Source organism: Pangasianodon hypophthalmus, chromosome 30 (genome assembly GCF_027358585.1).
Source record: "Pangasianodon hypophthalmus isolate fPanHyp1 chromosome 30, fPanHyp1.pri, whole genome shotgun sequence".
NCBI classification, from domain to species: Eukaryota; Metazoa; Chordata; class Actinopteri; order Siluriformes; family Pangasiidae; genus Pangasianodon; species Pangasianodon hypophthalmus.
The window spans coordinates 1848044-1862467 of record NC_069739.1 but is presented as its reverse complement, the minus strand read 5'-3'; the positions used below and the strand labels follow the sequence as shown (position 1 = coordinate 1862467).

The 14424-nt window shown below is 41.6% G+C and overlaps 1 protein-coding gene across 1 annotated transcript; it reads left to right on the top strand.

Annotated features, from left to right (window-relative positions):
• The first annotated feature begins 7522 nt into the window (after positions 1-7522).
• LOC117596559 (tripartite motif-containing protein 16) lies at positions 7523-14050 on the top strand. The gene is made up of 6 exons (XM_034301977.2): positions 7523-8239; positions 8535-8630; positions 8761-8994; positions 9386-9557; positions 9891-9947; positions 10641-14050. The coding sequence occupies exons 1-6, from the start codon at positions 7649-7651 to the stop codon at positions 11168-11170; spliced, it is 1680 nt and encodes a 559-aa protein (XP_034157868.2). The 5' UTR covers positions 7523-7648; the 3' UTR covers positions 11171-14050.
• Positions 14051-14424: the final 374 nt, after the last annotated feature.

The window sequence follows — 14424 nt, the reverse complement described above, 5'->3', positions numbered from 1 at the left end:
TCCTGAATGTACGTGGCCATCGCCTCCCTCTCGGGTCCGGTGAGATGGTACAGGTGTCCACGTGGGGGCATAGTTCTGGGTAGGAGGTCAATGGCGCAGTCATAGGGCCGATGCGGGGGCACTTGCTGAACACTTTGAGGTTGTGGTAAACCAGCGGCATGGAACTTAGGTCAGGGGGTGGTTCCTCCTTCACTGGGACCCTGGCAGGGAAGGTTGTACTGAGACAACTAGTGTGGCAGTACATTCCCCAGTCCAGAATTCTGCCGCTCGTCCAGTCCCCGTGGGGATTGTGCCTGCTCAACCATTTGAATCCAAAGATGATCGGTGCGTGTGAGGATGGGATAATGAAGAAGGAGAGCCACTCCTGGTGACGTTCAGCAATGGTTACCAGCAAGGGTTTAGTCCTGCGATGGGCTCGAATTTCAAGATGAAGTTTAATATGAATTTCACAAAGAGAAGCCACACACATCAGACAGGACTTGACGGCTTTGTATTTTCTCCCGGTGCAGAAATCACACTCCACATCTCCAGGTTCAGCGTCACAGTGAGCAGGAGAAGCAGCTTGGACTTCAGTCTTCTTCTTCAGTTTCTCCACCACTTCAGCCAGCATGTTGTTTCTGTGTAGAACAGACCTTGGAGTGAAAGTGTGTCTGCACTGAGGACAGCTGTAGACGCCCTTCTGATCCTCCTGATCCCAGTGATCCCATTACAAGTGATCTCTGGATGAAGTTGCATTTCTTCAGGTTAAGTGTGAGTCCAGCTTTATGGAGACATGTGAAGACTTGGTGGAGGTGTTGGAGATGTTCTGACATGGTGTTGGAATACACGACAATGTCATCAATATATACCATCCAAAATTTACCCTTCACTTCTCGGAGAACATGTTCCATTAGCCTTTGAAAAGGGGCAGCTGCATTTTTCAGGCCGAAGGGAAGACAAAGAAATTCATATAGCCCTGTGGATGTTACAAAAGCTGTCTTCTGACTGCTGTCAGACTCCATCTCCAGCTGCCAATAACCACTTTTTAGGTCCAGAGTACTGAAGACAGCGGCACCTTGTAGTGACTCCAGGATATCCTGTATCTGGGGCATGGGGTAGGCATCTAGGTGGGTCTTGGCATTCAGTCCACAGTAATCAATACAAAGTCTAGATCCTCCATCCTTCTTTTGAACTACCACCACCGGAGAAGCCCAAGGAGATGTAGATGGTCGAATGATCCCTTTGTCTAGTAGATCCTGTATTTGTGCTTCAATGAACTGTTGTTTTTCCATAGAGACCTTGTATGCACGTCGCCTTACTGGTACTTCATCAGTGGTAATGATGCAGTGTTTAACAAGGTTGGTACGACCAATTTCCTGGGTACAAACAGTAGGCCAGTTTAACATCAGACTCTCCAGCTCTTTTTTTGTCTGTAGCTCTGTGTCTGCTGCCAATGTAAGTTGATGTATGTATTGACAGGTTTCATCACTGAAGGCAGGTGATGAAATGGCAAGGTAAAAATGCATGGTGGAGCGGGAGTCATGATGAAGAAAGGGGAAAGTTTTTACTTTCATAGCTCCTTCTGCAGTGGGCAGACTGTATGAGCTTTGTGAAAGTCTAGAACCATTCCAGTCTTTAACAGAAAATCAATTCCTAGTATGATTGGTACTGTCAGGTCAGCCTCCTGCATTTTGAAGAGTGTCAGCTCCACTGATTGTCCCTGCACTTCACACTTCCACTTCACCTTACCAATAGCAGTCTGCCTTTGTCCATTGGCCAGTAGAAAGGATTGTCCTTCACTGGGTTGGTACTGCTCTTGGTGACACAACTGTTTCCAAAAGGACTCCTGGAGCAGCGAGAAAGTGCTACCCGTGTCAACCATGGCGACAACATACCTGTCCTGTAAAATAATGGGCAGGGTGATATTTTTATAGTCATGTTGCACAGAATTTTGAAAGGATTGCACTACTCGACTGCTTGCATGTGGTGGTTTGCGCTCAGGTTCTTGAACTGTGGAGACTTTCTTCCTCTGTTCTTCCATAGTAGCCTGACTCCAATATCTTTTGGATTAGGTCATCATAGGTTCCCTCCATGTGGTGAATGGCTCAGATGCAAAGTCTACACCGGGCACAGGCTCATCCCCATCCAGAGCAGCTTGACTGTCCCTACTGTGCGACATAGATACTGGTTAGGTAACAAATATACAGGCTTCTGGTCCCTGTTCGGGCACCACTATGTAACCGTTCCCCCTCTCTTTCAAAGAAGGGGCCGCTACAAAATATTTTGAGGAAGGGGACCACCAACCACTCTTAATATATGTACCTTAAATAATATTGAATCAAGATAGAAGCTTTAAGGAAATATACTGTTTGCATGAAATCCAAATAACCACACTGATGGGGTTTACAAAATTATTATTGGAAAGTAGAAAATGGCATGAACAATAAGAGCAAATGAAAAAAAAACAAACAAACAAAATAAATCAGCAGGCTCAAAAACTTGTATAAATGGGCCCAGTTGGCATCAAAGCAAACAACATAGCAAAAGGTGTGAATTACGGATGAAAAGTAAACCTGCACATTGTCCAATGTGAGACACAAATGTCTTTTGATGAATGACTATTGTGCTTATCGTTGATGATGATGATGTTGTCAAAGATGAAGATGATGATGAAGATACAAAGGTCAATGAGAATCCAATGGTTGTCCAAACGAATCACCATCCACCATGTGCTTCCAGGCAAACATTTTTGACTTGAGCATATAATCCCAAGCGTATAATCCCAAACGTTTCTCAATCTGGACTCTTCAGCATTGCAGGTAGCATGAGAAAAAGGCCATGCTTCCTCCTAACTAAACAATACTCTCTCTCTACTACTACACCTGTAGTTAAGTTAGAGGAAGAGAGCAGCTTAGAGCCCCTAGAGGGCTGTAGTAGAACTGCAACCTACTATAAATCCCTGGTAACAGCACTATGGGCTGTTACAGCTGATTGGCATTTCCAAATTGTCCGTAGTGTGTGTGAGATTGTGCCAATGCGATGGTTTGATACCCTGTCCAGGGTGTCTCCTGCCTGTGCCCTGAGTCCCTTGGGATGGGCTCCATGGGTGTTACCTGGACTGTTAATCATCTGGGGCTGAGCCCAGATTCTTCTCCATCAAAAAAAAAACTTTTAAAAACATACTTCTAAATAGACTGTTTCCATGCATTTTTTTCTTGCATGTGAGTGCTAATTGCTTAAAAATGTGAAAATTGGAGAAGAAAGAAAGGGTTTGCATTTGATTTACCATATAATCTGCATATGAATTATCCATTTACATTATATTTACATTTATGGCATTTGGCAGACACCCTTATCCAGAGCGACTTACAAAAGTGCTCTGAAGTCTATCAAAAATAAATTCTGATATTGGCTCACTAGGAATACCATCAGTCCAAAACTCTGTTGGGGAGGTAATAGACAAGCGTTCAGACAATACTTTTTTTTTGTTTTTTGTAACTGCTAACTTAAATACTTTAGGAAGAGGTAAAGCATTAGACGTCGTTTGAAGACTGCCTGTGACTCAGCTGTTTGGACATCTAGGGGAAGTTCATTCCACCACCTTGGTGCCAGAACAGAGAAGAGTCTCGATGCATGCCTTCCTTGTACCCTGAGAGATGGAGGGACCAGTCGAGCAGTGCTAGAGGATCGGAGGGAGCGTGGTGCCGTGTGAGGTGTGATAAGTGCTTTGAGATAAGTGGGTGCTGGTCTGTTTTTGGCTTTGTAGGCAAGCATCAGTGTTTTAAATCTGATGCGGGCAGCTACAGGAAGCCAGTGGAGGGAGCGTAGCAATGGGGTGGTGTGGGAAAATTTAGGAAGGTTGAAAACCAATCATGCAGCTGCATTTTGGATCAGTTGCAGAGGAAGAATGGCGCTCAGAGGCAGACCTGCTAGGAGTGAGTTGCAAACATGAAAACCCATGTGAGGATATGACCGCACCAAGAAATCGAGTATAGAGGGAGAACAGGAGAGGACCATGTACTGAGCCTTGTGGGACACCAGTGGAGAGTCTGCAGGGAGCAGATGTGGATCCCCTCCATGTCACCTGATATGACCGACCTTCCAGATAGGAAGCAAACCATTGCCATGCTGCACCACAAATTCCTAGGCTCGTGATGGTGGACAACAGAACCTTGTGGTTCACTGTGTCAAACGCTGCTGAAAGGTCAAGGAGGATGAGGACTGAAGACAGTTTGGCAGCATGTAGCTTCTCAGTGATGGCCAAAAGGGCAGTCTCTGTGGAGTGTGCCGGTTTGAAGCCAGACTGATTGGGATCTTGGAGGTTGTTCTGTGAGAGATAGCAAGACAGCTGATTGTAGACGGTTCGTTCAAGGGTTTTAGAAAGAAAAGAGAGAAGTGATACCGGTCGGTAGTTGCTGATGTCAGAGGGATCTAGAGTGGGTTTCTTCAGGATGGGAATAACCCTTGCTCTTTTGAATGAGGTTGGTACATGACCAGATGTTATTGAGCCATTGATGATAGTGGTGATGAAGGGGAGGAGGTCTTGAGAGTTGGTCTGGAGCATTGTGGAACGGATTGGATCCAATGGGCAGGTGGTAGGATTGCAGGATAAGATGATTTGCAGGATCTTTTCTGTTGTTAGTTTAGAAAACTGTGCCAGTGAATGAGAAGGAGAATCCTCAGTGTGTAGTGTAGGAGTAGGGGTAGATGTGAATGTCTGGCAGATTTTTTCAATCTTTTCATCATAAAAAGTGGCAAAGTCTTCAGCAGTCAGGGAGGATGGAGAAGGAGTAGCCGGTGGGTTGAGTAGTGAAGAAAAGATGTTGTGGAGCTTGCGAGGATCTTGTGCAGAGGATTCTAGCTTATCTTTGTAGAAGGCAGTCTTAGCAGAAGTCACTTCAGATGAAAATTTGGAAAGGAGAGCACGGTAAGAGACAAGATTTGTGTCGAGTTGTGATTTCTTCCACTTTCTCTCTGCTGTTCTTAATTCTCTCCAATTACTGCGTAACACATCCAATAGCCAAGAAGCAGGGCAGGAAATCTTCCTGGGTTTAGATGATAGAGGGCAGAGGAGGTCCATGGATGAGGAAAGTGAGGAGAGGAAAGTGTCAGTGGCTAGCACCAATGTTAGGGAGGAAAAGGAGTCAGGGACAGGAAGGGATGATGGTGCAGGAAGCTAAGGAGGAAGGGGAGATAGAGTAGAGGTTTTTACGAGTGGGAGAGAAGTATTGATGACTGGTGGTTTTAGGCAGGATAGGGAGGGTGATGGTGAAGGATACCAAGAGATGATCAGAGATGTGGAGTGGGGTAGCACTGATGTCTGTAGTAGGAAAGGGGCAGCTGAAGACAAGGTCCAGGGTGTTTCCTCCTTTATGTGTAGGAGGACAGCTGTTGAATGTTAAGGAGAAGGAATGCAGAAGAGAGAGAAGGCAAGAGGACTGGAGCTTGTCAGCAGGGAGGTTGAAGTCTCCGAGGACAGTAAGAGGGGTGCTGTCAGTAGGGAAAAGACTGAGGAGCATATCCATTTCTTCAAGGAAGGCCCCTAGGCCAGGACCAGGAGGGCGGTAAATGACAACGATGAGAAGGTTGATTGGAGAGGTAACTGTAACTACATGGAATCAAAGGATGAGATGCTGAGATGAGACAGGGAGAGTGGTGTGAAGCACCATCTCCGAGACAACAGCAAACCTGTACCACCACCCCTATCAGCTTCTCGTGGAGTGTGCGAGAAAGCATAAGCAGAGGATAAGGCAGCCAGTGTAGCTGAGTTCTGTGGAGAGATCCAGGTCTCGGTTAGTGCCAAAAAGTCAAGAGAGTAATGGGAAGCTAAAGCTGAGATGAAATCAGCTTTCTTTACAGCAGACTGGCAGTTCCAGAGCCCACCTACCACCACTGTCTGAGTCACTCAAATGTCTCAAACCAGCAACATATCAGATAAAATACCAGCCAGATAAAATCTAAAACTTTTTGGCTATCTAACATGAGACTAGGTTAGTTTGGTGTCACTAGCCAAGGGGAGGCACGACTAAGCTAGCACTGAATGGACTTAGCTGGCTACAGTGCCACGCAAATTACATTATCTGTGATTATGCTCTGGTATCATGTTCACGTAAATCATACAGACATTTACACACCTTGTTTTCCTGCCTCAGGATGAGAGTTTCATCCCCTTTACTGGTAAAACATCGGCGTATATCCATTTGTCACCTCACACTGACTGTGTGAACTAGCGTTTGGCAGAACTGAGACCTTTCAGCTAATAAGCATGAGTATGTCCACGTATGTTCCTGTAGACCTTGTCTGATTGGTCGTGTCTCTGTTCAGTGAAAATAAAATACAACACACAAATTACAACACTGCTGTCTTCTTTTACTGACGTTCAGTTGCGTAGCGAAAAACCGCTCCAAGTGTAGAATTATTCAGGGCTGAAGAAAAAATCTTTCTTCAACCCAGGCCAGGTTATGCCCCTGGTCTAGCCTCTGGCTACATTATGTGTACAAATTGTGCATTATGTGTCGCAGTAGCCACCTAAGGTGTAGCATGAACACAACACTCATACACACAAAGCTGATTTAGTAGCAGAAGGGTTTTTGTTTATACAAAGTGAGTGGAGGTTGAGGTGGAATGGAGAGATGTGGAAGTGTCTGTGAAGAATGAGGTGAGTGTCACTGTTACAATGTTACAGTTATACAATTAAATTGCTTTTACTCCAGGACAAGGTTTAGTGCATGTTTGCTAAACAAACACAGATATACAGTATGTGATTATTTTCTATTCACACAGGATTTGAAGAAGCTGCTAGTATAAAGCTGTTCTCACCTAAACACAACTGATGAATCAGAATCAGAATCAGAATTAGCTTTATTCGCCAAGTATGCACGCAGACACACAAGGAATTTGTTGTGGTTTTCTTTAAGGTGCTCTTGGTACATACATACATATCTTACATGAGAACAAAAAAACATTTAAATAGTAAGACTTAACAATAAAAAAAAAAAAAATAAAAAAATAATAATGTGTATGAATCTGGAACAGAAGATTTATGTACAGATTTGTGCATTATTTACTCTATATACAGCTGTATAAATAAAGAGATATGCATATGTATTTACATAATACTTGAGAAAGAGGTAGTAATTAGAGATGGAGGATGAATTACAGAAATGAATTATAGAATAAAAAAACACAGGTAATGATTCCTGTGTTAGCTGTTTAAGCTGGAGATGGCATGGGGGAAAAAACTGTTTTTATGCCTAGATGTTCTAGTGCACAGAGATCTGTAACGTCTGCCTGAAGGGAGGAGTGCAAACAGGTTGTGGCCGGGGTGAGAGAGGTCTAATGAAGAAGGATCTAATGTGCTTTTTTATAATGTGATCCATAGGAAAATGTGCAAACACTCATCTTCCATTAACTAATTAATTTACTAATTAATCACATTACATCACCAATAGTCATGAAAGTTAAATGCTGAATCCCTACACATCTCACTCTTTTATGTAGCTGCACCATCCTCCTTTATAGCCCGCACTATCTCTCTATAAAGCTCCACCTACTCTCACTCTCTCTGTTATAGTGTAATAAACACAGAAGTCGAAAGTTCATTTATTGCAAATCAAACTTCACATGACACACTCTCTGTCTTTCTCTCTCTGTGTGTGAGTTCGGGAAAATGGCTGAAGCCAGTATTTCAGTAGATCAGGACCAGTTCATCTGTCCAGTGTGTCTGGATCTCCTGAAGGATCCGGTGACTCTCCCCTGTGGTCACAGTTTCTGTAAGGTGTGTATTAATGGCTGCTGGGATCAGGAGGATCAGAAGGGTGTCTACAGCTGTCCTCAGTGCAGAGACACTTTCACTCCAAGGCCTGTTCTACGCAGAAACACCATGCTGGCTGAAGTGATTGAAAAACTGAAGAAGACTAAAGTCCAAGCTGCTTCTCCTGCTCACTGTTACACTGGACCTGGAGATGTGGAGTGTGATTTCTGCACTGGGAGAAAATACAAAGCCGTCAAGTTCTGTCCAATGTGTGTGGCTTCTCTTTGTGAAATTCATCTCAAATCTCATCTTGAAATTTCTGCTTTCAAAAAACACACATTAATTGAAGTCTCAACAAAACCACAAGAGAAGATCTGCTCTGAACATGATGAAGTGCTGAAGATATACTGCCGTACTGATCAGATATGTATTTGCTCTTTGTGCATGTTGGATAAACATAAAGGCCACAACACTGTATCAGTTACAGCAAGAAGAGCTGAGAAACAGGTGAGAACTCTTCCTAATTATATTTCTATGACTTAGTTATAGGATTTAAATTATGATTCGATAGTGAAATGGCTTTTAAAGTTTAATATTATGTGTTTACATGCATGTTAAGTACAGGTATCCTCATCTAGGGTTAATCATAATCAGATCAGATGAGTGAACTTTTGATCAGCCAACACCCATTTTACAACGCAAACTAGTCCACACAAAACAGAGAACTTTAACTCTTTAGCTACCATTAACATTTACCCACTCATAATTTATAATCTCATGGATATAATTGATTTGTCCTCAGAGTGAGTTAAAGGAGAAGCAGATGAAATCCCAGCAGAGAATCCAGGAGAAGCAGAAGAAGGTGCAGGAGCTGAAACAGGCTGTGAACACTATAAAGGTGAGCAGTGAGCAGAGACAGAGCTGCTCCTAGAAACACACACAACATGGACAACGAGTAGTTTACAGTCCCAGTAAGAGAGGGAATGATAGAGGAGCTTTAAATCTTGTGTCTCTGTGTCTCCTAACAGCTGAGTGCACAGACAGCAGTGGAGGACAGTGAGAGGATCTTTACTGAGCTGATCAGCTCCATGGAGAAAAAGCGCTCGGAGGTGACGGAGCTGATCAGAGCTCAGGAGAAGGCTGAACTGAGTCGAGCTGAACGACTCCTGGAGCAACTGGAGCAGGAGATTGCTGATCTTCAGAGGAGAGTCACTGAGCTGGAGCAGCTTTCACACACACATGATGACATTCATTTCCTCCAGGTAACACTCACTGTCTGATCTACAGAGCCAGTTGTTCCTCACACACTCTCTAAAACACCTCTCATTATAGTAACAGTAAATGTCCCTTGATGTCACAAGTGTGGCAGGTGGGGGTGTGATTTAGTGGGAGTTTGATGGAAGTGTGGGCAAGGAGCAATTTAATGTGGCCTAATTGTAAGTGTATATTAACAAGCTGTTCTCCCTCTCTCTCTCTTGCTCTCTCACTCAGCTGTGTGTGTGTGTGTGTGCGTGTGCATTTTTTCATAAGCCTGCTGCATGTCGGGTAATGTAGTGATGGAATAAATGAGTAGTCAGTGTTGTTAGAGGCTAAATGTCTAATATTGCTTATGCGTGCTGTTTAGATTTGTTTTATGTTTAATTGTTTTCGTAGGCTTTAGCTTCTGGACGTCGGTCTCCCCAACTTGAAAGACCAGATTTTCGCACATCCAGCATCACTGTCCATCAACATCTCTCATTTGATGGAGTGAGGAATTCTCTCTCAGACCTGAAGAAGAGACTCGAGGAATTCTGTGAGGAGAAATTCAGTAAAATCCCTCCACAAGGTAAGAGGAGCTGTTCCTGATGGAGAAACACAATGATGGATGTCTTTACTCGTTCAGTGACAGAGTGATGTCGAGGTGTCAGTCTTCGTTCCTGAGCACCAAAGCTCTGCACAGTTTAGAGTTTTTAACACTCACCTGATTTGAATCTTGATGATGAAGTGCTGATGTGAATGAGTTTGTGTTAGAGCTGAGAAACTCTGCACTCTGGTGTTTCAAGACTGAAGTCAGACACGTGACCTAAACACATTTCTGATCTACACACAAGTGATGATTTACATTAATGTCTGATTTTAGGGGTTTTACCATTGGACTATTTTATTTCTGTCTCTACAGTTGAGGACGTTCAGAATTTACCCTCAGAGCCAAAAAGAAGAGAAGATTTTCTGAAATGTATGTATAAATCACCTAAAGCTGAACCTTTTCTCCCTCTGTGATTGATTTTATTTACCCTTTAACCCTTTCTCACAGTACACTGGCATTCCACTACACCAGCAGAATGGAAATTATCTTATCGGACATTTTCAATCAGCAAATGAACTATTTTATCACAAATCTATTATAAGATTAATAAGAACACTGTTGGGTTTCTGTATGTAGAGTATTGTGACTCTGTGTTTAGCTGCAGGTGAGCAGTGCAATGGGAAAGGGGAGGGGTGTGAGCCCCCTAATGGGCAAACAATTCACTCCTCACCACAATAACACTGGTACAGAGATAAAACGGACAACACAACTACAGCTTTTTTGATAGAAAGACACCGTAAAAAACTGCCACAATAAAATTATAACATTTTTTACCTAGTAGGCTAGGTAAAAAAAAAGAAATATTTACGAAAAACTGTATATTCTTAAAACCCTGAGTGTCTACTTTCATATGAGCCATTAACCAGTACTGTGGAGTGTGACATCACAAATAAATTCACTGCTAAACACAGGAAACCCCAAAACAGTTGCAAATGATATTTTTTTTGGCCTGTGGTAAAAAGATTTGAAAGACTGTTACACAGCTGTCACAATCTTCATAGAAATATATCCTGTGACTTAAACATGTTCATATTTTTCAATTTGTTTTTTCTTTTATTTCAGATTTCTGTTATCTGACTCTGGATCCCAACACGGTACATCATAACCTCATTCTGTCCGAGAACAACAGAGCGGTGAGATACAGTATGAGTGAGCAGCAGTACTCTTATCATCCAGATAGATTTGACTCCTGGCCTCAGGTGCTGTGTAAGGAGAGTGTGTGTGGACGCTGTTACTGGGAGGTGGAGTGGAGCTGTGATGGAGGCGTGTACATATCAGCCTCATACAAAGGAATCAGAAGGAAAGGAAAGGGTAATGAGTGCAGGTTTGGACGTAACAATCAGTCCTGGAGTCTGGAGTGTTGTTCTTCTTCTTCTCTCATTTTCTGGCACAACAACATTAAGGCTGATCTCAGAGTTCCATCATCCTCCAGAATAGGAGTGTATGTGGATCACAGTGCAGGAACTCTGTCCTTCTACAGCGTCTCTGACACGATGGAGCTCCTCCACAGAGTCCATGCCACATTCACTCAGCCTCTGTACGCTGGGTTTGGGGTTCACAGAGTAATTGTGACGTTATGTGATCCAAAATAATTTGTTATGATGTACAAGTTTATTCTTTAGGATAAACCCCTTGAGATGAACCATCTCGTTTTCAAGGGGTCCTAACATACAATACAAACAAAAATAAATATTTACATTTACATTACATTTATGGCATTTGGCAGATGCCCTTATCCAGAGCGACTTACAAAAGTGCTCTGAAGTCTATCAAAAATACATTCTGATATTGGCTCGCTAGGTCACAAACTAGGAATACCATCAGTCCAAAACAGAGAAGAGTCTCAATGCAGGTCTTCCTTGTACCCTGAGAGATGGTGGGACCAGTCGAGCAGTGCTAGAGGATCGGAGGGAGCGTGGTGCCATGCGAGGTGTGATAAGTGCTTTGAGATAAATTGGTGCTGGTCCGTTTTTGTCTTTGTAGGCAAGCATCAGTGTTTTAAATCTGATGCAGGCAGCTACAGGAAGCCAGTGGAGGGAGCGCAGCAATGGGGTGGTGTGAGAAAATTTAAGAAGGTTGAAAACCAATCGTGCAGCTGCATTCTGGATCAGATGCAGAGGATGAATGGCGCTCAGAGGCAGACCTGCCAGGAGTGAGGTGCAGTAGTCCAGTCTTGAAATGACAAGGGACTGAACAAGCACCTGTGTGGCCTGTGAGGAAAGAAATGGACGAATTCTTCTGATGTTATAAAGGAGAAATCGACATGAGCGCATCAGATTAGCAATGTGAGAGGAGAAGGACAGTTGATTGTCCATGGTTATCCCAAGGTTGCGTGCGGTAACCGAAGACGAGATCAGAGAATTGTCTAGGGAGATTGCAAGATCCTGAGATGGGGATGAATCACCTGGGATGAACAGCAGTTCAGTTTAGCTGGGATTAAGTTTCAGCTGATGAGCTGTCATCCATGATGAGATGTCTGCCAGACATGCTGATATCTGAGCAGAAACAGGAGTGTCTGAGGGAGGGAAGGAGAGGATGAGTTGAGTGTCATCTGCATAGCAGTGGTATGAAAACCCATGTGAGGATATGACCGCACCAGGAGCTCGAGTATAGAGGGAGAACAGGAGTGGACCTGTAAATCTGAAATAAAAATGAAAAAACAGTAAAGTAATAAGAAAAACAAAACAACAATCAGCACACAGACGTCAAAAGAATAAGTACATTGGTGAACACAACCAGTAAATGTCCACAGCAAGGCCGTGAACAAATAAACAAATGTTTGCCCAGCAATGATATGATATTATATTTATATATTATAATTGTTGTTAGTTATTTTACTAATAACTAAAGGCTTAAATATTAATATCTAAGTAATTTTGAGACTGATGATGAAGCTCCTCCACAGAGTCCACACCACATTCACTCAGCCTCTGTACGCTGGGTTCAGGTTATACACGCCTACGTCTGTTTTGTATAAATCGGGAACAACTGTGAGGTTATGTGATCCATATTAATGCCCATGGTATATTATTATACCTCCACTACTTTACTTAAACCTGAGATGGTGGAAATGCTCACTTCTCACTTTCCTGTCTTTTTAGGATATCAGTTCTGGACAATTAAATCTTTTATCATGATTTTTTTAAAAATGGAAAATCACGAGCAGGAAAAACTCATTATCGAACAAGCCTAGATAGTTTCAATTAAAAATTCATGCGTACGTCCTCACTGATCCTCAACTGTGACAAAACTTTAAAGAATTAAGGTAATTAACGTATACAAGTTGATCACAAATTATCTTATTCAAATCTTCTACTGATTTCAGCATGATTATTCCTAAACGAAAAGTTTCTCCTTTTAGTGCATATTATTCATTTCTTTATTGACTCTAATAATGATTCTTTGTAATTCTCATGATTCTTTGAAAAGTCTCCTGAAGCTCAGATTAATGCATGTTATTTCTTTTATGACTTCTAAATAAATAAATGTCTTTATATCTGTGGAAAACCTGTGTAAACAGAGACTTGTGTTATTAGTAGTAATTTATGTAACTTGTGTTATTAGTAGTAATATTATTTCTCTAAGCATTGTGGATACAAATTGCAAAATAACACACATCCTGTTTGTAGGTTTTAGTAGTAAATCCATTTCCGTCATTTAGGATTAAGAAAGATCAGTTAGATATTAATTCATGAAATAATCATACATTCATTACGCCAATAAAAGTCTTCCACATTGCTGTAATTGCACTTAACAGGGACGTGTTGCAGTCCGGACTGCTTTTAGTGTGACACGCCGGAGACGACTGACAGACATTTTGTTATGTTTTGACTAGATGCTTGAAGGAAACTAACCAAAATAAACTACTAACAGTTAGGATTTTAGAGGTATTCAGGACATATGGACACTTTAATAGTGTTATTAGTTAATTTCAGTCGCTGTGTGGAGAAATGAGATTTATTTCGCGGTAGTATTAATCCGTTAAAGCTGCTCTGCTAATCCACACAGCTAGTGAGTCATTTTACTGAATCGATTCATTCAGGGATTCGATTCCTTTGATACCTGATTCAGTAAATACAAGAGAGAGTTTAAATGCGTCGTCTATTATATAAAAAAGTCTGTGTGACCATTAAAAACGTTCATTATTACTGTTTTGTTTTATTTCTTATTAAATACAACCATCATTGTGACATTGTAATGTGAAAATGTCAAATAATTATATAGTAAATAAATAAATCAATCAATAAAAGTGATATACACTTAATAATTTTGAGTTTGTGTAATAAAATACTACCACAGAAACATTTACTGATGGTATGGGGCTAGTCACTGTGCACCACTAATGACACTAAAATATTTTATAAAGGTCAAATTTAACTCTTTAACTCAAATTTACTTAATTTAAAGTGCAGGATTTTTTAAAACTTGAAGTTAAAATGATATTTTTTAAGTAAAAGTGAATGATAATCTCTAATGGGATTAGAAAGTCAGACATTCTGTCCAACACCATCTCACGTTTGCGGATTTGTAACGAGTCACACGACTCGATTTATAATGAAAAGTTAACGAGGGTCAGGTGTAGGGGCGGAGTTATGGTGATTTAGGGGTGGGGCTAATGTTTATGTTTCTTTAGTACTTCATTAATTAGAAATCAAACAAAATCTGACTGTTGCTTTCATTTTTGATGGATTTTTTTTTAAAAAACCCAGTTTAATTATATTTAAGAAATTGTCGGATATAAATATAGCTGATAAATGATGTTAAAATACACAGATATATGAAGAAGCGAACTGATATCCGAGGAAAAGAAAAAAAAAAACTATTTGTGTCAGGATCTTAAAAGGTA